The following is a 24,637-nucleotide window of genomic DNA, read 5'->3' as shown; positions in this document are numbered from 1 at the left end:
ATTGTAGATCTTATATATTTGGCATTTGCCGTTTTTTTCAAATTTAATAATTTTAGAGAAAAACAGTCTTCAAATACAATAATGTGAAGCAAGTGTATTTGGAAATGTAAAGTTTTAGTTTTCATCAATAATTATAAATGAGCTGTTATAAATGATGTTATTCCGATTAATCCCATAGCATATCACCCCTACACCCCACCTTCTTTTATAAATCTAAATTTAACAAGGATGATAATAGTTGACAGCAATAAAATCAAGAAATTGTAATCAATGACATATTAAGAAATCAATATATTTTTAACTCAACATGTAAACTGGACATACAAACTTTATGGTAATTATTATAGAGTCGCTACATTTTCTAAACTGTACTAAATTATAGGAAGCATCATACCAAATTTGAAATTATATGTAAAGGAATTACAGAATATTTGAAAATGAAGAAAATCCTTCTATTGAAAGAATTGACTTTAGACAGAAAAAAAACTCTTCAATTACCTAAAAGAGAGATTTGCAAGCTTTTTATCGCAAGGCCAGTAAGAAAGGGTGTACATTGCTTGCTCCCCAACAATCGTTTGTTTGTTTACTACTTTAAATCGGGTTAGGTCAGGTTATATTAGATACTGGATAGTCTGTAGGAAAAAAATCCATCCACCCCCAATATTTTTGAAGAATCGAAATATGGGGGTTTGGGTTCAGATATCGACAAACACTTTTAGAGAATGTACCAAAAATTAATTTTATAACAAAAATAAGTCTGCACACCAATGATATAGGACAGAGTTTTTTAATATGGGCGGATAGTGGGGGGGGGGGGCGGGGTTAGGAGGTGGAGTTAATGGCCCTGTCAGACCTAATGGGCCTTTCGGGTCATAGGGAAGGGGTTGCATTTCCAAACGGGCCAAAACAGCAAAATTGGTGCTTTTTCTATGTCGGGAAATATTCGCTTACATATTCTGTGCATGGCAAAAAATTCACAAAATTCGACGGTGGGGTCATTTCTCAGTTTTTAAAAGTATCATATCCTAACATAAAAGGAATAGGTCGCCTGTCTGTGTATTTTTGTGTCTGTCAGTCTGTTTGTCAGTGAAGCAAATTAATCTGCTTATAGCTGAATCGATATGGTTCTCATTCTAGTAAAGCTTCTTGTAGGTCCCTCTCAAGAGAAATCACCCTTGATATTATGAACTGGCTGCACAAAACAGTAAGAGTATTTAAGACACTGTGCAGGGTTATGTATACCATAAATATAGTTTTTATAAATAAAGGTTTTAAGTTTTTTATGACATTAAACCAAAAATTGTAATTTCTTATCAAATCAATATAAAAATAAGAAGTAGATTTTGTTTAAAGATTGAATCAGTTTTTTTTCTTCGAATCTTACGCCTAATACTTACAAAACACAGCGAATAATTTGAAGACGGTCTCAACAGAAAAAAGTCTTGGTATTTTTTCCTATTACCAAATTTGGTTTCTTGGACGCAATTGCAGATTTCATTGGTTTTTTAGTACAAAACATGGGATAAAAGGACACTCTGTAAGTTTTGTTTATTACTCATAGAGATTTTATTTTAATCAAGGTTTTTAGATGTATATAACCGTAATCCTTTCAACTGTAACAACTATACAAGATGCAATTTTAGTGTTCTTTTTTGATAGATGAGAAAATAATAGTTTGATAATTTTTTTGTGAGCCACACTTAATTTTTGTTTAAAAATGTGAAAGAGGAAAATAAAATCAGGAGAAAATAGCCTAAATCCTTACATAAATGAATTCTAAGCTTTCTTGAAAATTGTGGATTCAGTGGTTTCCGAGACATTATTGGACATTCTTACGAATATACATATATTCTATTATATAAAGTAGTATAGAATATGTTTCGGAACGCTTGCCTAGCCGTTCTCGAAATCTTATCTCCAAGCCCTCCGAATGACCAACATAGCGAAGTTTACAAATGTGTATTTATTACCATGAAAACAGTGAATCTAAAACAAAAATATAAAAATTAATTACATAATATTAATGGTTTATTATTTTTGTAAGATCGAGGTTGCGTGATTTCAATTTAATTAAAAATATAAAATTTCTAAAAAACTTTAAATTGGCACGAAACATATTAAATAGCATCAGAAATTGATAATTTTAGATTCAAATGATCAATAAAATTAAGGAAAATATTCGTATGTCAAAAGTTAGCAGTTAAATGGTCTATTTGTTGAAAAATTAATGTTTTAAATTTCTTCGTAAAAATATACCATACTACACTTATTATTAAGAATTAAAGATAAATTCTTACCACATATGATGTCAAACTAAGCAGGAAGGCTTATTTGAGATCTTCCACGGATTAGAGCGCATGTATATTCAACCAATACATTATTTTTATTCACGTAGCTCTTCACATGGGAATCATCAAAGGAAAAATGCGCGGCTTCTTGTTTGTTTACAAGCGACGCGCGGAGATAGTTAGGAATGCCGCGTAACACACTCATTCTCTGGTGTAAGGAAAAGGGAATTAATGGGTTCGAACTTGCCAGGGAATACAAGAAAATCATTCCAACACACACCCGTCTAGTCACTGGGAATCGAACACAATAACTCATCTTAACATCATGCGTGCAGACAGTGTCCACAAAATCACAATCTCATAACGCATAAATTACAAGAATTTAAAATGGCATGGCCATCAGGCCCAAAATTAATTATGGTAACTTACGAACACCACAATAACTCAAACCGACTCCACTACCACATAAGGATAGGAATAAGGAATGGGAAAAGCATTCAACATTCATGAAATGCACATTTACCACTCACACATCTCATTATATCATGGCCTCATAATCTCAATTAAAGTTAGAATTACAGACCATGTAATTGCGAATACATGAATAAATAATCAATAGTACCTAAACTTTGATTAGGTACCTACATAATAATAGGCAATGATTTTTATATTAAAAATCGCATCAATAATTAAGTAATCAACTCAAACTTTTAAATCAAAAGAAAGAAAGATTAAATAATGATATTTTTTCTACTAAATCTTTTTGCTAGAAAAGAAAAGTAAAATTTCATAAAAAAAAACTTCTCAAACATTAGCATTTTCTCCAGCGGAAAAATACTCGGGCTTACATCTAGACATTTCTTAGATAAGATAGGTAAAATCCTTAAATCTAACATGTTTTAATAAAATAGATACTTAAATCTAATTAAAATATGACTGTAAAAAAATCATCAAACATCGGAAAATTAAAATTTCATAATTTTAAATCTTCATGAATCAAAATTGCGTAAAATAAAATTGCAATTGAAATATGCAAATTAAATTACCAAAATAAAACAAAAGCTCAATTATAAGAAAAGAACTTCTCTAAATGCTGAGTTTGCAATTTCTCTCTGTTTTAAGAAGAAAGCAACTTGTACATATTCATACAGTCAAAATTAAGGCAATTTGGGGCCTCAGTTAGAATGAACCCCTCAAGATACAAACTAACCAATCTTTCAAATATTAATAATGCCATGTTCCAGCTATCCTGACGGACGTTATGTCTTTCCATCACAATTTTTTGATACTGCATAATTTCCGACAGGATTTCTGGCGCAGGGCTCCATCAACTGAAAATAAACATAATTAGTGATGTTTAAATCAAATCAAAAATTAAAAGAATCATGAATAATTCAAGAAACTTTAAAATCATCAGTCAAAGCAATCAAAATAAAATTATCTTATGCTTTAGTTTTGCCGTTCTGTAGTATGTCTGGCCGAGGTAACAGAGCTAAGATACACTATAGAGCGGTCTTATTAAGCTTAAATCTTCAAACTCAAAGAATCTACTTAATTCAAGGCGAAAAAAAATCTGCATTTTTCTTTAGGTACATCGGTTAAAAGGTAAATAGAAATAATTTTAATATATATGTAATATTAAATTATCTATGTGATTATAATAAATCTTAAAGAAATATTTGTATGATGTAAAAAATCTCATTGTGTTACTTTTTTTATCATATCGCATTTCAATCAAACAAGGATAAAAATGTTCGTATTTGCGTAGGTACCTAGGAAAATTTCCGCGAAAAAAATCCCTGGTCCCGGAAAGACTTAAATCATTGAAAAAACTTGCGTAAACGTATAAATAACTTAAGTTTGCATTTCAAATGAAAAAATCTTGCGTCGATTTGAAAGTTTAAACGAAATTGTGTCAAAATTTGCGTTTTTTGTCTTTCAAAAAAAAATCTGATAAATCTACCGTAAAAATAAAATTCAAAGTTAAACAAGAACGATACTTATACTAAACTTTGGGTAGATTGATCTTGAGCAGACGTCTTGCGGAAGTCTCGTTACTCGTGGCGGCTGCGTCATCTGATAATTTGAACTTGCAAACCACGGTCCTCCCACCTGGGCGCACTTCTTCCACACGCCCCAATCTGAACTTCTTCATCAAATTTGTGCTATCGTCGATCAGCACCACGTCTCCCGGCTCGAGCAGCACCTTGTTGCTGCGCCACTTGACGGACTTGAGTAGCTCAGGCATGAGCTGCTCCTTGTACACCTGATGGAACTGACGGGTCAACTCCTCCAAGTTCTCCAGCCTCCTGGTGATGGGCTCTTTACAACCTGTCTCGAAGGTGCAGATTGCATCGTTGGTCCTGCCGCCTAACAGATCAGCAGGTGAAATTATTCTCCAGCAATTGACGTCATCTCCTTGGGTGGCATAGGTCAATGGCTTAGAATTCAAGACTCTTGCAGTCTCAGCACACAACACCAATAAATCATTGAAGGTTACAGTAGCACCAGCCAACTTTTTGTTCAACACACGCTTGACCAGCCCAACCTGCCTCTCCACAGTACCTACGAACGAGTGTGCTGCAGTGGGCACAAGATGCCATTCAAAATGCATCCTGGTATCCTTCAAAAGTTCATCCATAATTCGTTTGGCACCAGCCATATTGGTGCCTCTGTCTGTAGTAACCCTTCTAGGCATATTATAAAACGCCTGAAGTTTTCTCAAGCCGACCAGCACGGCTTCAGTTGAATAATCAGTCAACACGTCAACAAACACAGCCTGTGTGAATCTACAGGCCACAATCAACAACCAGACTTTGTACTTAGTCTTGGAACTCCTGGTGCCAACGCCAGGCTTCGTAACTTCTATCGGCCCCGCAAGGTCCATATGCACCTCCTTGAAGGGCACAGAGGGCTCGACACGATCTGGCAGAATATTAGCAATTGCGGGACTCGAACGCTTGGCATATTCAATGGAACATGCAGCACAACTCTTGACCACTTTCATAGCCTCCATGCGGCCATGTGTGATCCATGCATACCTGCGGCTTTGCGCCAACGTTTTACGATGGCCTCCATGCCCCAATTCATCGTGGGACTGTTGAAGGATGAGCCGCGCCAGCCTGTTGTGGCGGCTGAGCAAGACAACACCTGGGCTGTCCTTCATAATCTTCCTAGGGCCTCCAGCAGCGGCCTCAAGAGCCTCATCTCCTCTCCCGGACATTTTTAATATTGTAAATGTCCTAAGAGGAAAACATCCATCATGACCCACAATGGGCCAACAAACCTGGACCTTGTGATGATAGGGTTGAAGGGAGTCGAATTTCCCCTCAGCGTCCATGGTCATCTCCTTCTCTTGGTTGAAGGAAGTCAAAAACAAGTCACAAACAGAATCCATGTATGTATTTGTGAAAGTATAGTTCTCATAATACCTAGAACTATCATTGTTGCCAACACCATCCTCAATTGTTGCAACGCCACGTTTCTTGACAAGCAGCATTTTAAAGCAGTTGGCGGCCTTAAGAACTGCGGCCACAGTCCTCCTTGCCTGCCTATAAGTCCTTCTTGCCAGGGACCTCCAGAAATCATTGTCCACTACCTGTGTGAACATTACCTTGAGCTTCGCCATCTTGGGATTTAGCTCGCTCTCGGGAATGGATGCATTTACCTCACCCGCCGTCTTAACGGGCCACTGGTCCTGTTCCAGGCGCAACCAGCTTGGACCTTCTTGGTATGTAGATCCAGGTTGTACATCCTCAATCGTACACAAACCACGCGTCGCCAGGTCGGCGATGTTGTGTTGGGTTGGAACCCATCTCCAATCTTCAGGGCTCGTCAACTGTTGTATCTCGGAAACACGATGACTGTTGAAAACATTTAGCATGACACTGTCACTGGATAATTGAGCCAGGGCACAGCTGCTATCACTAAAAAATACTTTGCCAGAAATGTTGAAAGGTAGGGCTCTGACAACAGTATCCACAAGCCTTGCCAAAATTAGACAACTAAGCATTTCTAACCTTGGTATAGACTCTATCTTCACTGGTGCGACACGTGACTTGGCGCAACACAAAACTACATCATATCCTCCAGGAACTGGCCATCTCAGGTAGGTGATGGCTGCATAGGCCTGGTTAGATGCATCGCAGAAACCAACAAGCATTGGAAGCCCCAACGGCTTATCAGGAACCATCGAACGTCTGAACGACACATTTCCAAGTGCCGAACGGTCCTGGAGGCTGGACACGAGCTCCGACCTCAACTCTCCAGGTATAACATCATCCCAGTTGCATCCATGTATGCAAACTGAGCGCAGACAAAGCTTGGATTTAAGCAGCAATGGCGCTGCTAGACCCATTGGGTCATAAAGTTGTTGCACAATTCTCCAAACTTCACGTTTAGTTATCAACTCAGGTAGACTTCTCCAGAGGTCCTCCAGGTCCAGATCCTCTAGTAACTTTCTACCCTTAATCTTCTCGCCGTGGTTGGCTCTGACAGGTAGGAACAACTTATCCTGTTTAGGGTCCCAAACAAGGCCCAGAACTTTTACACTGTCAACATCATCTCCAGAATAAACAACAGATTTAAACTTGAAATTGCCAGGTGCAATCATATCTTCCAGCTCTTGGACCAGCTGGACAGCTTCAGGTTTACTGTTATGACCGCTCAAACAGTCATCCACGTAAGTACAAGTCTCCAATTTGACCGATGGAGGATCTTGATACAAAATAAATTCAGAACTGAGTGGTTGCTGAACATCTCTCCACACATCCTGCTGGGCTACAACGTCACAACCTCTAATCTTCTCAGATCCATAAACATCTTGAACATCCTGCTGGGAACGTCCACCAAAAATACGACCAGTGAGTCTGAGGGCGGTCACGGCCATATCGCCAGCCAAGGCCTCACCAAAGTTGATGGTTTTGGTGAGGTAGACCTCTGGCTCTCCATCAACTGTATCAGCGAAAAAAACACGTTTCAGCTGAGAATCTTCATAGGTAGCTAATAATGAATTGTAGAACTTCTGAATATCAGCCACGAATGCACACTTATAACTTCTGAACCGGATAAGATTGTGCATCAGAGTATATAATGGAACTGGGCCGTCCATCATAATACTATTGAGGCTTAGCCCCTTGCAGCAGAGGCTAGAATTGGCGCATATCCTCAACGGCGTGGAAATAGACTCTTTATATGCGCAGACTAGGCTCGAATAATACACGGGCTTAGTATAAGCTAGGTCTTCTGGCGAAGCTTTCTGATACACTCCACGAGACACAGCTTCTTGGAACACTTGGCAGAAGGTGTTGTATTCACCCTTTTTAATCATTCTCTGCCGGTCACGTAAGCAGATCTTATAGGCCTGCTCTGAATTATCAAATAACACACTTGGCGGCTGCTTGTAGGGATATGAGGCCGTCCAAATATGGTTCTCAAGATCTAATGTCAGACCTTCTTCAATCAGCTGCCGCTTACGCACGTCCAAGGCGGACTGCCAGGCGGCTATGGCGGCGCAATGACGGCAGTTCTTACAACCGCTGCACATTGATGGCGGCTGTATTCCCAAACTCTCAGTACTCAGGAACTCCATCTTGCTGACCTCCAACTTCACAGCTTTACAGGCGACAGGATTAGCAACAGTCCTGCCATCTGCAGACACAACTAAATAGCCTGTACCAAATAAGCTTCTGTACAGTCTAGAATCACCAACCATTTTATCTGCACACGGGAACATAGCTGGTGTTAAATGGCCGATAAGAATATCAATCTTACCGTCGACCATAGAAAAATTATCAGGCTTCATGTTGAAAATGTCGGCGGCGGCTGTAGGATCAATAGAACGCAACCCTTCTTCAGTACCAATGCTGGGCACTACCGCCGCCTCCAGAATATGTGAATTCCGGTTGCGGTCAACCAAACAAATCTTGACTGTAGGACATGCTTGGCTCTTTCCATCTGCCAGAGAAATAGTAGCTGTGCGACCAGTTGATGGCAACTCTAACTTCTTGGCAATACTTCTGGAAATCAACATCAAATTTGCTCCAGAGTCCCACATGGCATTGACGGTGACTTGACGTTTGTCAGCCGCCAATGCCGGGACCTGCTGCAACATCAGCATAAAATTGTTCTTGCTAAACAATTGTGATTCATACACTGCCGCAACTTGTCCACCAGCAACAGATTCGTGTAACAATGAATTATGAGGCTGGTTGCAACTGTCTATGGTACAGCTGCCAAGCTTATCGGCTCTGGGACAATCGGCCACCCGATGCCCTTTTTGTAAGCAGAGCAAACAGGCGCCTATCTTCTTGATGAAGACTTTGCGTTCAGGAACAGACATATCCCTAAACTTGGAGCACTTAAACAACAGGTGATCAGAGTTACAACCTTCCGACGGGCAAGGCTGTTTCTTCTTGGTCTTAGCTGGAGACCCAGGTTTACCAACGGCTGTAGCTGCGGCCGCAGGATTACCTTTCTTCTTGGAGGGGGTGTCTACATCGATTGAACACCTCATCAAAATGGCGCCACGCTGTTCCTCTATAATCTTCAACAGCTTAGGAATATTTGGGGTATCCATCGAGCCCAACGCCAGGTTGAGCTTGTCCTGGAAATCACGTGGCAACTTCTTGGATAACATCTCCAGAAGGATCACAGTCAACCACTGGCTTGTGGTGACTTCCTCATCATCATCATCTTTAGTCAGCTGCTCGAGCTGGCTAACTGCACCACCAAACTCTGCTAAGACTGTCACAATCTGGTTGGAGTCCGACGGTTTAGGCTTCTTCTCCCATTGGTTGAAAAGGCAGAGCATCTGATGTGTTTTGGACTTAAAACGTGCGTCGAGGTAAGCCCATTGAGATTCATGCGATTGAATCTGAATTAACTGAAGTCTCAACTCTTTATTTTTGCAGACCTTTTCACTGCTCAACAATAACTGTAAATATGACGGGTCCTGTCCTACTGTAAGTTTTTTAAAATTGTCCTTGAAACTTACGTAGGCTGACTCTGAGCCGTCAAAGCTTGGAAGAAGGCGTTCGTCGACACGATTCATATATCCTGGCGTGAATATAGAACCGGTGCCGAACTGTGGTGTGCCAAACGGCGACACAAATGGCGATGCTGTCGAAGCACCCGCCGTCGTTGTAGGCGGCTTCACAGGTTCAAGCTTAACCTCGGCCAGCCGTTTCATCAAAGCAGACAAAGTGTTTATAATTGGTTCTGGTAAGGGAAAGTATGACCCTTTAATAACTTTCACAATCTTTAAGCATCGATCATATAGCTCAGCCTTATGGTCAGGCAAATTATCACCAACTAAATCAACAACACTTTGAATGTCACTAAGCTCCTCCATAGCATCTAGAGCGTCTTTCAGAGCGTTATAATCCTTTTGCACAGTAATTATATTAGAATAAATGTCACTAAACTCCTCAAGCTCTTGGATTCTCACACCAAGCTTGCTAAAACCGACCATAATGCTATCGAATGTCTCGAACTTGTCATGGACAAGGATTGACTCCTTAGTGAAATGTCTAACATCAAGCTCTGAAGATTCACTGACCAACTTCATCACTTTATTTAGTTCACTGGTTAGGGCCTCGACGGCTGGGCGCAGCCGTAATCCCAGTTGAGCGCCTTTATTCTTTTTAGGACCCATGATTGTCACAATAATTAACTGTACTGATTACGATTATAATAATGCGTGGTAAGGTATCACAACCAACACATTCACAAAACTTCACAGATATTTTCTTAGCCGCATCTGTTCTGTCTTGTTTTCATTGTTTCGGAACGCTTGCCTAGCCGTTCTCGAAATCTTATCTCCAAGCCCTCCGAATGACCAACATAGCGAAGTTTACAAATGTGTATTTATTACCATGAAAACAGTGAATCTAAAACAAAAATATAAAAATTAATTACATAATATTAATGGATTATTATTTTTGTAAGATCGAGGTTGCGTGATTTCAATTTAATTAAAAATATAAAATTTCTAAAAAACTTTAAATTGGCACGAAACATATTAAATAGCATCAGAAATTGATAATTTTAGATTCAAATGATCAATAAAATTAAGGAAAATATTCGTATGTCAAAAGTTAGCAGTTAAATGGTCTATTTGTTGAAAAATTAATGTTTTAAATTTCTTCGTAAAAATATACCATACTACACTTATTATTAAGAATTAAAGATAAATTCTTACCACATATGATGTCAAACTAAGCAGGAAGGCTTATTTGAGATCTTCCACGGATTAGAGCACATGTATATTCAACCAATACATTATTTTTATTCATGTAGCTCTTCACATGGGAATCATCAAAGGAAAAATGCGCGGCTTCTTGTTTGTTTACAAGCGACGCGCGGAGATAGTTAGGAATGCCGCGTAACACACTCATTCTCTGGTGTAAGGAAAAGGGAATTAATGGGTTCGAACTTGCCAGGGAATACAAGAAAATCATTCCAACACAGAATATGTAGATAGATACATAATGTTTGAATGTGTAAATAGAAAGATATAGATAGCTAAAAACTATTCATATAGATAGATAAATATGATATTTTTGTAAGATGCTTGTATTTGTATATTAACGTTTTTTAATAGATAGATACAGATAGAGAATAGATAGATAGATAATGTTTGTATGTATAGATAGAAAGATATAGATAGCTAAATACCATTCATATAGATAGATAAAGATATATAGATAGATAAATATGATATTGTTTTGTAAGATGCTTGTATATTATTGTTCTTATTGTCTGAAGATTTTTTCTCATCGCGTCTGTGTGGTTACAGAATAAAGGTACACATCATAGGAGAAAAATCCCTTATCCATACATTTTTTTTAATATCAAATCAACTAAATAAATGTAAAATAAGGGCAAATGTCAGGGATCTAAAGGGATAAGACAATGGCCGCTAAATTGATGTTCATCCCCAATGATGATAAACAAAAATTCCTCTTTTCTGGATTATAATTAGGATTTGAAACGTTTGGACACTTAATTTAATTATCAAAACCAATCAAAGTACAATAAAAGTCCCTAAAGTTCTAATAAAAAAACGTTATTATAAACTTTGGGGACTAGTGTAATAAACAGCCCAATGACCCCACCCTCCCTGGGGAAGTTTTTCCGTGTTTGTTTGTTATTATAGGTCATGTTAGGTTAGGTTTTATTAGGTACTGTTTAACCCCATAGGGTTACGGGCATAGAAATCAAACTAACCCTGACCTTATTTTAGGGGTTGGGTGTACTGTTTGATAGGAATTTTTGCCCCTTTATTCTAATATGTGTATTATGTATCTGTATGTTTTAACCACGACAAAACACGAGACTAGTCTAGAACTAAATTTTTGAGACATTTTTATAAACATCATACAAAATATGTTACCCTGTACAAAAAAAAAGCATTTAAACAATATGGTGAAATTGGGTCCCTAAGTATGTCCGTATTATTTATTGAAGATCACTTAAACTGCTGAAGCTATGAATGGGTGCCTTTTTATTAAATTTTGTATTTTTCCTAAGCAATGTTTAGGGTTTTTAGTGAATCATGTCAATCCTCTAAGAAAATATACAAAATACCTAATTATATCAATGAAACCAACAAAAATGTAAATTTTTAATTAAGTCAATCTACGTGCTTTCTGAGATTTTGAAAAAAATACATTTAATTAATTATTACTTTTTTTACAAGTGTTCAATAACTTAATTTAAACATAATTACAGACTTAAACTTTTTTTTTTTGCAATTTACCGCATGTTTTAATGTTTTACTGTTTTTGGCTGCAGATTTTAATTATATGTTTAGAACATTTTTCTCAACACGTCGTTGTGGTATAATACAGGGATCTAAAGGGATAAGACAATTGTTGATGAATTAATGTACATTCCCAATGATGATACACAAAATTTCCCCTTCTTTAGATTACAATTAGTGGTTGAAATGTTAGGACACTCAACTCAATTAACCAACAAATTATATTCAATAAAAGTCCCCAAAGTTGGTTTGCTAACAAATTAGAAAACATTATTATAAAACTTTCGTGACTTATGTAATAAACAGCCCAATGTCCACTCCCTCCCTGGGTGAAATACAAAATATTTTTTTTCTGCAAGTTGTTGCTCTTTAAGGTTTTGGTTCACTAACTAATTAAACTTTAATTTAAATTTTAGATTTCTTAAATTGCTGACAATTTCATATTAAATTCATATAAAAGTTGTAGATCTATACGATTTTTTAACAGGGACAGAATTTTTACTTTTGTACTTTATTTAATTGTCACATGGTATATTGTTGAAAGAAATGGAATTATTATTACATAGATCTTATACCAATTTTTTATGTTCTCTAATAGAGTGAAACTTGTGGCGGGCTAAAATTACGTTCCCTTCCCTCAATTATCTTAACCCCATCCCCTGCTTTCCTACTAGATAAACAAATTTACCAATAAATGACAAGAAAAAGCAATCTAAATTACTGTCATAATATCCACGTATATTCTACATCCATTACTGTAGGAAACTGCAAAGCATAGGATATCTTAATCTAAAACCACAATTAAATTAGGATATGTTTCACAGGAGTTAAGGTCTTATTAAGGCGAAGATTTAAATTTTAATGAATTAAGTTAACTAGCAGCTGTGCTTTAGCATCTAGGGACTCTGTATTCGAATGACTAAAATAGCCTAAAAGCATCCTAAGACTGAAAAATAAGAAATTAAAAAAGATAGGCTGAAAACATTGAGTGGCCTATGTGAAGCTTCCCTGATATTGTTCAACACAATCGGTTCAGTAGTTATCGAAATCTTAAGCTAGAGACAATAAAAAAACTATGACTTTATATAATAGGATACTATATATAATACTTGTTATGCTGCATAAAAGCTTCATTAAACATAAGATTTAAGATATTAGCATCGCAATTTAATGAATATTTTTTTTAATTGCATATTTTTCTATTTCCCTAAAAAAATCTTAACGATTGTAGAATGAGTTTCAGAAAGTATTATCCACACATCAATTTTATGTGACAATTATAACATATTAACGGATATCGATAAATTCATTTTTTTTCTATTAGAACTTTATTAGAGTGATTTTTACCCATGCCTTCAAGAAAATTTTTATATTTTTTTGCGATAATAACACTATTCTATAATAAAAAGTAGTAATGTTAATTTTGTCTTTAGTTTTAGATCTCGGAAATCGCCAATGGGTAGCACTTTTCAGGGAAGCTTTATTATTGTCTAGGGGTAGTTTTAGGCTATATTACTGAAAACCCCCGGAATCCACTAGAGGATAGAAGCGAAACAACTTGTTTAATATGATGCAGAGAATAAAAATTATTAATTTTGTCTCAAAATAGTTATTTTTTCATATGCAAAAATGTTTATTTAAAATAATTTTCTTCAAAAATTTTCATGTTAAAAGAGTTACACTACTAATGGAGGTAATAACAACTTTTTATGACGATTAAACTTTTTTTACGTTCAAAGTATTTTACTATCAAATTCTCATTGATTTTTTATGTTTATTTTTGTTGCTGTATAAAAATGTTTTACAGCTGCTATGAATATTTTTACAAGAGGAAACAAAACTGCAGGAATTTCAGGGAGGGAGGGGACAATAGTTTGTAAATTACACTGGTACCCAAGGGGTTTCATAAGCACATATTCTAAGTCGTTGGCATAAAAACTGTGGGTACTTTATTTATTTTTGATTGGTTGTAATTAGTAGTGTCTAAACGTTTTCACCAATAATTTTAATCTACATAAGGATTAACTTTTTTTTCATCATTGGTGAATCTTTTTAATGTTCATTGTCCTATCCCTTGAGATCCCTGATAGGAACAATTTTTATATCCATTTCTTAAGCTATAGTAATTTTATTATAACTTTATAATAGCGAAGCTATTCTATAAATTGAAATGTACGTCTGTCCATATGTTTTGGGGAAACGTGATTTTCTCGGCTCCTATTCAAGATAGATGCCTGAAATTTGCAGGGATTAGATAAGTTAACATTCTTCATTTTTTCACCAAGTTTCATCAAGATTCGTCTATTAATTGGGGTGCTAGATCGATTCCTACATTATTAAGTTTTCATGATTTTCTCGACTACTATTCAAGATAGACAGCTGAAATTTTCAGGGATTGAATAAATAAATTCTGTATACTTCTATCAAGTTTTATTGAGATTTGCTTATTGGTTGGGGTACTAGTTCGATTCCTAGATTTTTAAGTTTTCATGATTTAAAATTACTCCTATTCAAGATAGATGGCTAAAATGGCAGGAAATCAATAAATTTACATTTAAAATTTTACTTTGAGTGCTAGATCGATTCTTAGATTTTAACGTTAAAGGGGTTTTGTGATTTATTTTAGTTTAATGTTTATTTTTGCTCTGTAGTTTATTTTTTCCAGATGTCCATTCATAATATTTGAGCTTCGCTACTTATGGATGTTGTTATCCTTGTTTACTATTAATTTAATTGGATTAATTACTCAATTTTATTCATTCTGAACCCTTTTGAAATATTTAAACTGATTATTTTTATTTGAAAACATTTAAAACAGGTTAGAAATGTTTTGTTTTAGAATGTAAACAATGATTTTCTAGTTGTTAAATCATGAATTATTGCTTCCACAATGGTGCTGAATTACATAGGAATAACTCTTTCTTAAGTTGGATGATTTATATTTAATTAATTAGAAACAGTAGATGGACATTATTGGATAGATAGAAGTTTAGTACATGTTATGGTTTATAAATATAAGCTGGTAGATTTTTCTCTTTACAAAAAATAGATAAATTGATGGTTAAATAGATGAATTTGTTACTTGATAGTTTGCTCGATATATTAACTTAATAACTAATAACTATTTTTATTTAGGAAAAACCGCTTCAATTCTGGCTTTAGTGGAAAAGAGTTGCTTTGGACTTCAGCCCACCCATACTTCTTCAAATGAAAGAAAAGGTAAGATCTGAATTTTTAATCACGAAGGTCTTTATAGTGCCTTTAAAAAATGACGTCACACACTACAAATAACAGACAGACTAATTTATAAATAGCAGGCAAGTATTCATTTTAATTGACTATTGGCAGACCAGAATGCAGTCATTTTTTATATGCACTAAAAAAACCTTTAACTAAAAATAACAAGGATGATTACATACATAAAATCTAAACATATATTCTTTATATCTTGTTTATTTGTTGTATTTTTAGAGATACTAGCATTTTAAAATATTGAGTTTTATTTTTATTAGTTAGAAAGTTTGAAAGTTCCTTTTTACGACAAATTCTTGTTGCCATGAACCAAAATGAATAATTAGTATAGAATTTTCCATAATGCTACCTTGAAGGGAATGGGAGAGGGGAAAGACGACCCTCTACTATTAATTTTAGTCATATAGAAAAAGTAAAATTAAAAAAGTAGATTTATTTTTTCTAGCATCGAATTCTCTTAATAGGGTTGAGAAGTACCTCTCCCAAACTTATAAGAATCTTCATTGTAAAGGAGAACCATATAAGTTCACTGTTTTGGTACAAATAGATTACCTGTTACCTTTATATAAGGATACTTATTTTATTATCTTCCTCTCTATTTATGAGTAAAGACAGAATTCCGTACAAGATTATCATATCCTTTATCCCTGAAAATTTAGGCTACTAACATTTTTGTTGACACTTACATAAAGCATAAAGTTATCAAAATCATGAATGTCAGAAATAAAAGTATTGTTAAGGGAAGTAAAAATTTATTTCAAAATTAAATTGCTTTGAGTATTGCTTCTTATTTATTTTTTAACTTCTTTATTGAAAAGAAATAAATAGTTTGTGATTTACCTGCAATGCCTAACAAATACTGAAACGCAACCCCTTCCCCTCTCCTTATGTTTGAAGTAAATCAGAATCCAACATAACCTTACCAAACGAAAAACTACTCCTTTATTATTTTTCAAATTATTTTAAAGATAAAATGGGGGATAAGGAGGTAGGTTAAATTTGCTTGAGTAGGCACTTAGTGGAAAAATTCTCAAGTAACAGTATATGTGTCTGTCTGTGTGTACAGAAGGATCTCGCTAACAGCTGAACCAATATGGTTTTCCTTTATCAAGCTTATCAAAGGTCCAGGGAAGGTTCATTTTGAGGAAAATATCAGCACCCTTTCCAAGAAAACTCACGCCTAGAAAAAAATACCTATTTTTTTTTACAAAAAGTTATTGAAACGTTTGGACACTTAACTTAAAAAATACAAATTTTTCAATCACTACTACCTAAATTCCTTTCATCTTATCCGTGAACAATGCACTTTAAAATCATAAGAAAAAATCTGTGAATATTTTTTGAAGAATTGCAGAAAGAGATAATAGTGTTATTGTCATTCATTTAAAATCCATGTCAATCTAACCTATAAAACTAACAGGATGTTTATGTTTGTCTATAGTTTAGTATCTCGCCAATATGGTTCTCTTATACAAAGAAGCTTTGTACAGTGAAGTTTTATAACTATTTTGGAGGAGGGTTTCTCCATACTCCCAATAAAAAATTACACACCCCCTAAAATTTTAAAAACATTTTAAAACTTTTTAAACACTTTTAAAACTCAAATAAAAATGGGTTTAGTCGACTTTTCCCCTCCATCCTTAAGTGCCCCTAGAGGCATCTAGGGGGCATAACCGTTAGTAGCATAAAAATGCAGCAGAAACTTGACACCCATTATAACATTGTCTGTCCTGATTTGTGATTTCAGAGCCTAGTCAATCAACACCAAGTGTCAACAGCAACAATAACATGAGTCTAGATATTCAGATCAGGAATATAAAGAGATAAGACAATGGCCGATAAATTGATGTGCATCCTCAATTATGATACATAAAGTTACCCATGCTGTAGATTACAACTATTGGACGTTTGGAGACTAAACTAATCAAAATTCAATAAAAGTCCCCAATATTTTGATACCAACAAATAAGAAAACGTCATCATAAAACTTTGGAGACTAGTTTAATAAACAACCCTTGTCTCCTCCCTCTTGAATGAAAAGTTTGGGCATATAATTATTTGAACCATCCAATAAATCTTTTATAAATATGAAGTTTTGGGCCCAAATAAGCGAGGTACAAAAGTATTGGCACCCATTTAATTCACAGTCCAATGTCCCCTCCCTCCCTGGATAGAATCCATCCAGATATCCACGGTTTTAGCAAAACAAGACTAAATAGAGACTGGACTTATGATATGAAGAATATTACATGGAAGGGCAAACTTTTAGACAATCCAATTTTATTCAGTTAAAAACTTTAACTCTAATTTTAAGTCATCGTCTTCAAATTTACATCAAACAAACATATAATAAACACGTTGAAATTCAACATTTTATTTTACTTTTTTCAAAATTAAACCATAACAGTATACATCCACATGCAGTATTTTTAAAATTGAAACGCTATTTAAACTCTGAATACATTGCTTTTGTTATGGAATAAGCGTGATTTATGCCCAGCTGAGTTATAATAGAAATATTAACTTGAATAAAAAATGTGCATTTGTTATAAAACATTAGATATAAGAATAAATAATGATTAAATAATTAAATAAGCAAAAATAAAAATAAGATATTATTTTCCTAATAGCATTGAAAAGGGCATTGAAAAAAAGCATAGACGTTCAAGGGTGGGGCTAAAGGAATGTTTAATCCCCTCAAATTTTGAAAATTTTCATACCCCACTAAAAATTTTTAAAATACATTAGATTACTCTCCGCACACATTTGAAACCCCTCCTCTACCCCCCCCCCCCCCTAACAAAGGCTTGGACGATACTTTTATTAATTCTTGATTGGTTGGTTCAAACTATTATAAAACTTTTTAACCAGAATTTATATCCCACAGTAGAGGTAGAGATCAATCATCTTATCCCTTAAGACCTCTGAATTGTCTTGAATTAGGCGACTAAATTTTATGATACATGTCGCAAAAACCAAAGAAATAGAATGTTGCTACTATTATGTTCTTTTACTCAATGCACCGCGTACAAAAAGAAAACTCCCCCACCCTACCTAACCTTAACAAAAAAAATGTACCATCTAACATGTAAAAAAGCAGGGTATGCAAAAAGCGCGCATACAATTTAACAATAATGCAAAATTTAGTGAAAATTTAGCAAAAGCATTTTAGCATTGTAATTTAATACTTCTTTAATTCAGTTCTCTGTGCTTTTTATGGTAGCTTTAAATTGCTCCGTGTTTGTGTTTTGTGTGGGCCAAATCATAAATCTAACAAAAACCTAAAATATTTTGTAATTTTAAAATCAAGTGCACTTTTAGTCCTTTAGTATCGCTCTAAAAACATGCATTAAAAACGAACAGTAAAATATGATCAAGTAAATTGATTTTTTTTGTAGTTTTCTTAGCATTTTTGTATTAACACACTAGCAGCATAAAAACTGCTGAGGTTCAAGGGTTTAGCCAGATGTCAGCTAGTTTTTTTTCTTTTGTCAGGAATCTTAAATGATTCTGTAGGCTGACACAATATCTATAGATCTTTATTTAAAATTAAATATGTAATATTTATAGTAATCCAAATATTTATTGTCGTTTTGACATCGTTGACATCGCCTCTTAATGGGCGTTACGCCATATTTTCACATTAGCTTTTCTCCTAACTTTAGCCCCTGCATTGGGCTCTAACCCAGCGAGGCCAATTGCGTAACCCTGCGGGGCTATCATTAACATTTACTTAACCTAACCGAACATAAAACAACCTATCAAAAGCTTCTGTAAAAATACGATGAAACGCCCCTTAAGAGGCGATTTCACAAAACCGACAAAACCCAAACATTTCTTAATTTTCCCTAGTTGGTTTTATTACTCTTTACTTTTAAAAATAACTTATAGCTAACTTAGAAGATGCTTTATTCAAAAGAAGTAATCCAAATTTTGAACCAAGCTAATTTGAATCACGCCCAAAATTTTCATAGTGTTGCCGAAACAAAGCAAGATAAGTAAACCTTCCGTTGTTATAAGTTTGTTGCATAATACCATAAAATTGAAATATAACCTCTATTTTAGCAATGTAGGTAATTTGTAATCACTTTTTTGGTATTTATGTTATGGTCACTTACGAACATAAATTAGAAAATTATACTCCTCTTCCTTATATCTTACTGTAATAAAGTAATTCATTTAATTTTATTTATTTATGTCTTTTGTTTATGTTTATAATGTGCTACTTATCGATATACTTTCCCATACCATGTTTATATTAATATTTTTTTACAATTTTATTTAGCTGTTTTTGTACCACACTTTCAAGTTGCATAAAAAGTGCACATATGAAAAAAGTAAAAAAGTTTGATGTATACCTTTCAATCAATGGAGCAGAGTTGCACGTTTTTTACGTCTGGTCCTCAGTCAGGGGCTTGGGCTTCTTTGTAAGTATAATTTTATACAAGATATAGAGGGCTGTTTTCATTTATTTAAAATATACTTGAGGCAGATATTATCACCATAAAAAGATAGAGAAATAAGTATTGTTTGATAAAAGTACTGAAACAATTGAAGTATACACAAAGATACTTTTTAAAAGCGAAGCTTTTCTATAATTAGGGTCGGTCCGTACGTCCGTCCGTCCGAGATAGATAGCTTTTATTCGTTAATTTAGGCATGTTAGAATAATCCTATCGATTTCAAACTTTGCATGATGATTCCTGTAGTAGTTAGGTACGATTTAGAAAGCGTAGCAACTCTATAATCATTACCAGAATGTCCGTACGTCCGCTTTAAACATGTTGATTTTTCTACTTTTTAAACAACAAATTTTTATGTGAACTATTTATCCGTTTGATCTGATTTTTGGTATATTAATTCCTGAGACAACAAAGAACAATATTATAAGCGAAGCAACTCTATAATCAAGTCCTAAAAATGTAAGTATGTCCTTAAACATTATCCTATATCAAGCAGTTTTTCAACAAATTTACTTACAATTTTGCTTTGACTCTTATACTTTTATATTCTGATTATTCAGTTCAGACACTATACAAGCGTTAATGTCCGTTTGTCCTACCGTTTCAGTGCTTCGCTTTTATGGATGTTGTCATCCTTGTTAAAATACAAATAATTTACATAATATAGCTCTCTATAACTAAACCATGTATTGTTTATAAGAAATGTTTAAAGAGGTTAGAGTAAGTTGAACTACCTTTATTCATCTGAAATTCATCATCAATGGGCGTTTATAACACATAATTTACGGTAAACTTTTTGAGAATTTTAGGCTACTTTTTTCAAAGTGCATTGTCGAGTAGAAAGCTAAACTCACCTTTAAGCGTTAAATAAATTGAAAATATTAGGGTTAGTTCTTTTTTTGCTAGTTGTAATTTTTGCTTTTGGAAACAGTGTAGCCCTGGGCCCACAGGGTTTAGGAACCACATAGTTAGACCCCCCCTGCATGGATTAGCATACATAAGTAAATTAACCCCCCGGGGGGAGGGTGTTATATGCGATAATTCTAGTTTGTTTTTTTGAGGTAAATCAACGATTTTCCATTTGGAATTGAGGCCTATGTTCATAAAGATAGTTTGGCTAATTCTTTTAATTTTGTCACTTCATTTCATTCACATTTAAATCTTTCAAAATATATGCTTGGGCACTCTAATATTATAATTTTCTACGAGCTCTATAAGCAGTGTCTATAGAGATGCTACGCATAAAAAAATGAAAGACAAAATAAAAGTTTTTTTTAAATTAAAATAATTTTATAGAGCATCCATATGCTTATGGAAACCGTTTCTTAAGTAGCTTATCAAATTAAGTAAGGTACATATTATGATTAATTACACTTACTTTAATATTAGTACATAGATTGTTTATTTATATTATTTGTCCTTTTAAAATGTCTGGAGCATTAATTAACTTGTACTTTTTTTACTCTGTCACGTTGGACTTTGAGAATGAATACGATTTTAATCAAATTAATTTTACTTTTATATAAGTTTTTACAATTATAATTAGGATGTGTTAAAATAGGTAATGCCCAAATCGTTTATGATTATATTTTTATTCTAAGAAGAAAGGCTCTTTTTCCTTACTCTAAGAATAAATATTCAAACTTGCTTTTTGATCCCATGTCGTACCATGCAATTAGATCATACCAAGAAAAGGGATAGGGCGTTAGAAAGAAAAGTCAGGTTATATAATTGGAATTACTATTTAGCTTTATATTGTTTACTGATGAGAGATAAAGAGAGAATAAAATCAATTTGATCTTCTAATATTTGAGTATAATTCATATAAAGTCCAGATTCCTAACTAAAGCTTACTTTTTATTACCTTACCTAGCTAAGCTAACCCAATGCCACTTCGACCTAACCTTATCAAAGGTAATTTTTGACTTTGCATTGGTTTTCCCTTCACCGTGTGTTTATAAGGATGAAAAGTTGTTGTATAATTGGTATATAATGAAAAGCTTAATCACCAACTAATGGGGCTAAATTGCAATACACTGGCACCAATAAATATATTCCTTATAGAGGGTTGAAATAAACATTAAATTAAATGTTACTGAATGAGTTAAAAAATAAGTGGTAATTGGACAAAGTTTCTTAAAAATCAGCAATGTGACTTCATAAAAATGAACCTAGTAAAAGTGTATGGCTCTGATTATGACGTAAAAAAATTTGCCAATGAAAGGCCACTATAAATTTTAGCATTGGTTATTGGCCTCTTATTGGTTATTTTTTTATTTACGTCATAATCAGAGTCAGACACTTTTACTAGGGTCATAAAAATGAGGGATTATCCATCTCTTTTTTAGGGGTTTTCTTTTCCACTTCTCTCATGGCCCTTCATTTTTTGTGACGACACATGGCTGATTTTTAAGACATTTTGTCCAGTTACAAATAAGTGGTATTTTTATAAATGGATAGCTTTTTTTATAAATACGTACATTCCAATACTAGTAAATAAATTTAGAAATATCGAGAAAAGTTAGTTCTAGACGTAGTTATACGATACAACAATAGATTAAGTATAGATATAATAAAGGATCACAACTAATTGCCTCATGCAATGAAGATGATTAAAGTCCCTCAACAGATTATGACGTCATACGATAGAATAGAATAGCCAATGAGAGGCCAGTATACACTGTAATTGACCAATGGTAAAATTTATGCTGGCCTCTCATTGGTTATTTTATAGTATGACGTCATAATCTGTTAAGAGACTTTGATGAATCATCTTTTAATTCAATTCTATCAGAAAAATAATTGGTTAATTTATTCTGACGTCATAGTCAGACACTTTTACTGTTTTCGTCACAAACTAAAAAGCTAAAATGTGATACTGTCATCAATTGTAGAAAGTTTATGTAAACAAAACACAATCATTTCTGCTATCTATTTCCAATTAGAATATACCCAATTTCCTTTTGACCCACTTATTCGTTTAGCTTTTTTAAAAGTTGAAAGGTCTGTTAAAATCAAGTTCCTTGCTTGCTTGGACCAACTTTAATGTAATTAATTGTGATGTCGGCAAGCAACATAAATAAAAAGGATAGGATATTACAATTTAAAAATATTAAATTTTTTCAACAGTATAATAACTCTATGGATGGAGGGGACATTTGACATTGGACAAGTGTTCTCATTCGTTGGTTAAAAAACTTTGGATACTTTAATTAAATTTAGCTTGGCTTATTTAAATTAGTTATGACCAAACTTCATACTAATAGTGTAATTCACAAAAGAGAGATGATTTTGTTTATAATAATTGGTGATTTACACAAATTTATTTTCCATTGTCTTATCCCTAAAGATCCATGAGTAACTTATAAAGAATGAATTTGATTGACTGTTAGTGTCCTAAAATAGTTTAAAATCTACCAAGTAGATTGTTTAGATTTTATTTAAAAAAACCAATACCTTAATTTCTTGGTAAAAATGAATGTTGGAGACCATTTTGAAATAATTAAATTAGTTTTTAACTCATCAAGTGACAAGCATTGATAATAGAATATTACTTTACTTTAGTATTGGGAGTACTAGAAGTTGTGCAAATTAGTATCACTATGATATTGATTAAGTACGTCCACGCTTTTTATACTTTTGTTTTGTAGGGGGGGCCGGGGGGGGGGTATAAGAAATTAAAAAAAAAATGTCTGGGGTATTTAGCCCTTTTGCCCACAATGATTTTTATATAAGATAGCACAATATAGACAACATTTTTCTTTGCTTTCATTTTTTTCATTTTTAAAAGCAAATCTAGGTTATTATGTCTTTATTACATATAAATGTACTAATATATAAATAACAATAAACGTTTTGTCCATAAATGGTGCAGCTCTTAGCTAATATAATTCAACATAATTTAAAACATCAAACTCCAATTAAATAATTATGTAAGAAATCAATTAGTCACGTAATATAAAAATTACCTATTGGGATTTGTGTTTCTTTATGTAGCACATTCTGTTAAAGAACAGCTAAGTAGCTTCTGTAAACGTACGTCCTTAAGCCCTAAATATAAAATAGCTGCGCTTCTAAAACTTGCTGATCTAAGTAATTTAATTTAAAACCCGAATAAAATTCATATGTTTGCTAATATCATAATTAAAAATATACAATTGTATTTTATTAAATGAAAGTCATCTTAAAGAAGGAAGGGATGTGTATCATAAGAAAAATATCAATGGCAATTTGATAGTCTAAATATCACTTTTCTAAATTACATACCTTTGAAGAGAGGCACCATGTTATTTAACTTTATTTAAAAATTGAGGTTTGAAGGCTTCTAAAGATCGTAAGGAATAAGACACTGGATGATAAATTAATGATAAACAAAATTACCCTTTCTGTAGATTCTGTAGATAAGTTATATTGTTTGAATACCTAATATAGGAACAAATCTAAATCTAAGAAAAGTACCCAGAGTATTTAAGCCAACTAAAAAGAAACCGGGATTTTAACTTGATTTTAGATCTTGATCAATTAGTATAAAGTATATTAGAAAAGTTATACCTTTCCCAAGCACAAGAACTTTATTTTGTATTGTCAGCAATTTTTGTGATCTAATTCTTTGGGTAACTAAGTTAAAGAATAATAATATTTTTTTCTTTCAGATCATATATTTCAAAACGCTGCTATTTATCCATTTCTTTCTGTTTGAACTTAAAATTTAACCAAAATGGTGCTTTCCTCAACTAAATGAGCCATAACATTGCTGGGCCTATACCTGCCATGCCATAATCCTACGGGGCCACTTAGTACCCTATTTAACCTAATTTACGTAATAAACAGACTTCCCTCGCCCTGCTATTTTGAAATAAATTGAAAACATG

General features: G+C 33.8%; 1 protein-coding gene across 6 annotated transcripts in view; it reads left to right on the top strand.

The window, feature by feature from the left end:
• LOC145325448 (uncharacterized) overlaps window positions 1–24,637 on the top strand; it is a 143,326-nt gene that overhangs the window by 100,871 nt on the left and 17,818 nt on the right. For all 6 annotated transcript variants that reach the window (XM_080168430.1, XM_080168428.1, XM_080168431.1 and 3 more), the window contains exon 13: window positions 15,187–15,270. In XM_080168430.1, the coding sequence (XP_080024556.1) occupies window positions 15,187–15,270 (84 nt within the window). The remainder of the gene's footprint in view (window positions 1–15,186; window positions 15,271–24,637) is intronic.

This window comes from Acartia tonsa, chromosome 8 (genome assembly GCF_053477335.1).
Source record: "Acartia tonsa isolate MP-2025a chromosome 8, ASM5347733v1, whole genome shotgun sequence".
NCBI classification, from domain to species: Eukaryota; Metazoa; Arthropoda; class Copepoda; order Calanoida; family Acartiidae; genus Acartia; species Acartia tonsa.
The sequence above is the reverse complement of the archived record's forward strand: the minus strand, read 5'-3'. Positions and strand labels throughout refer to the sequence as shown.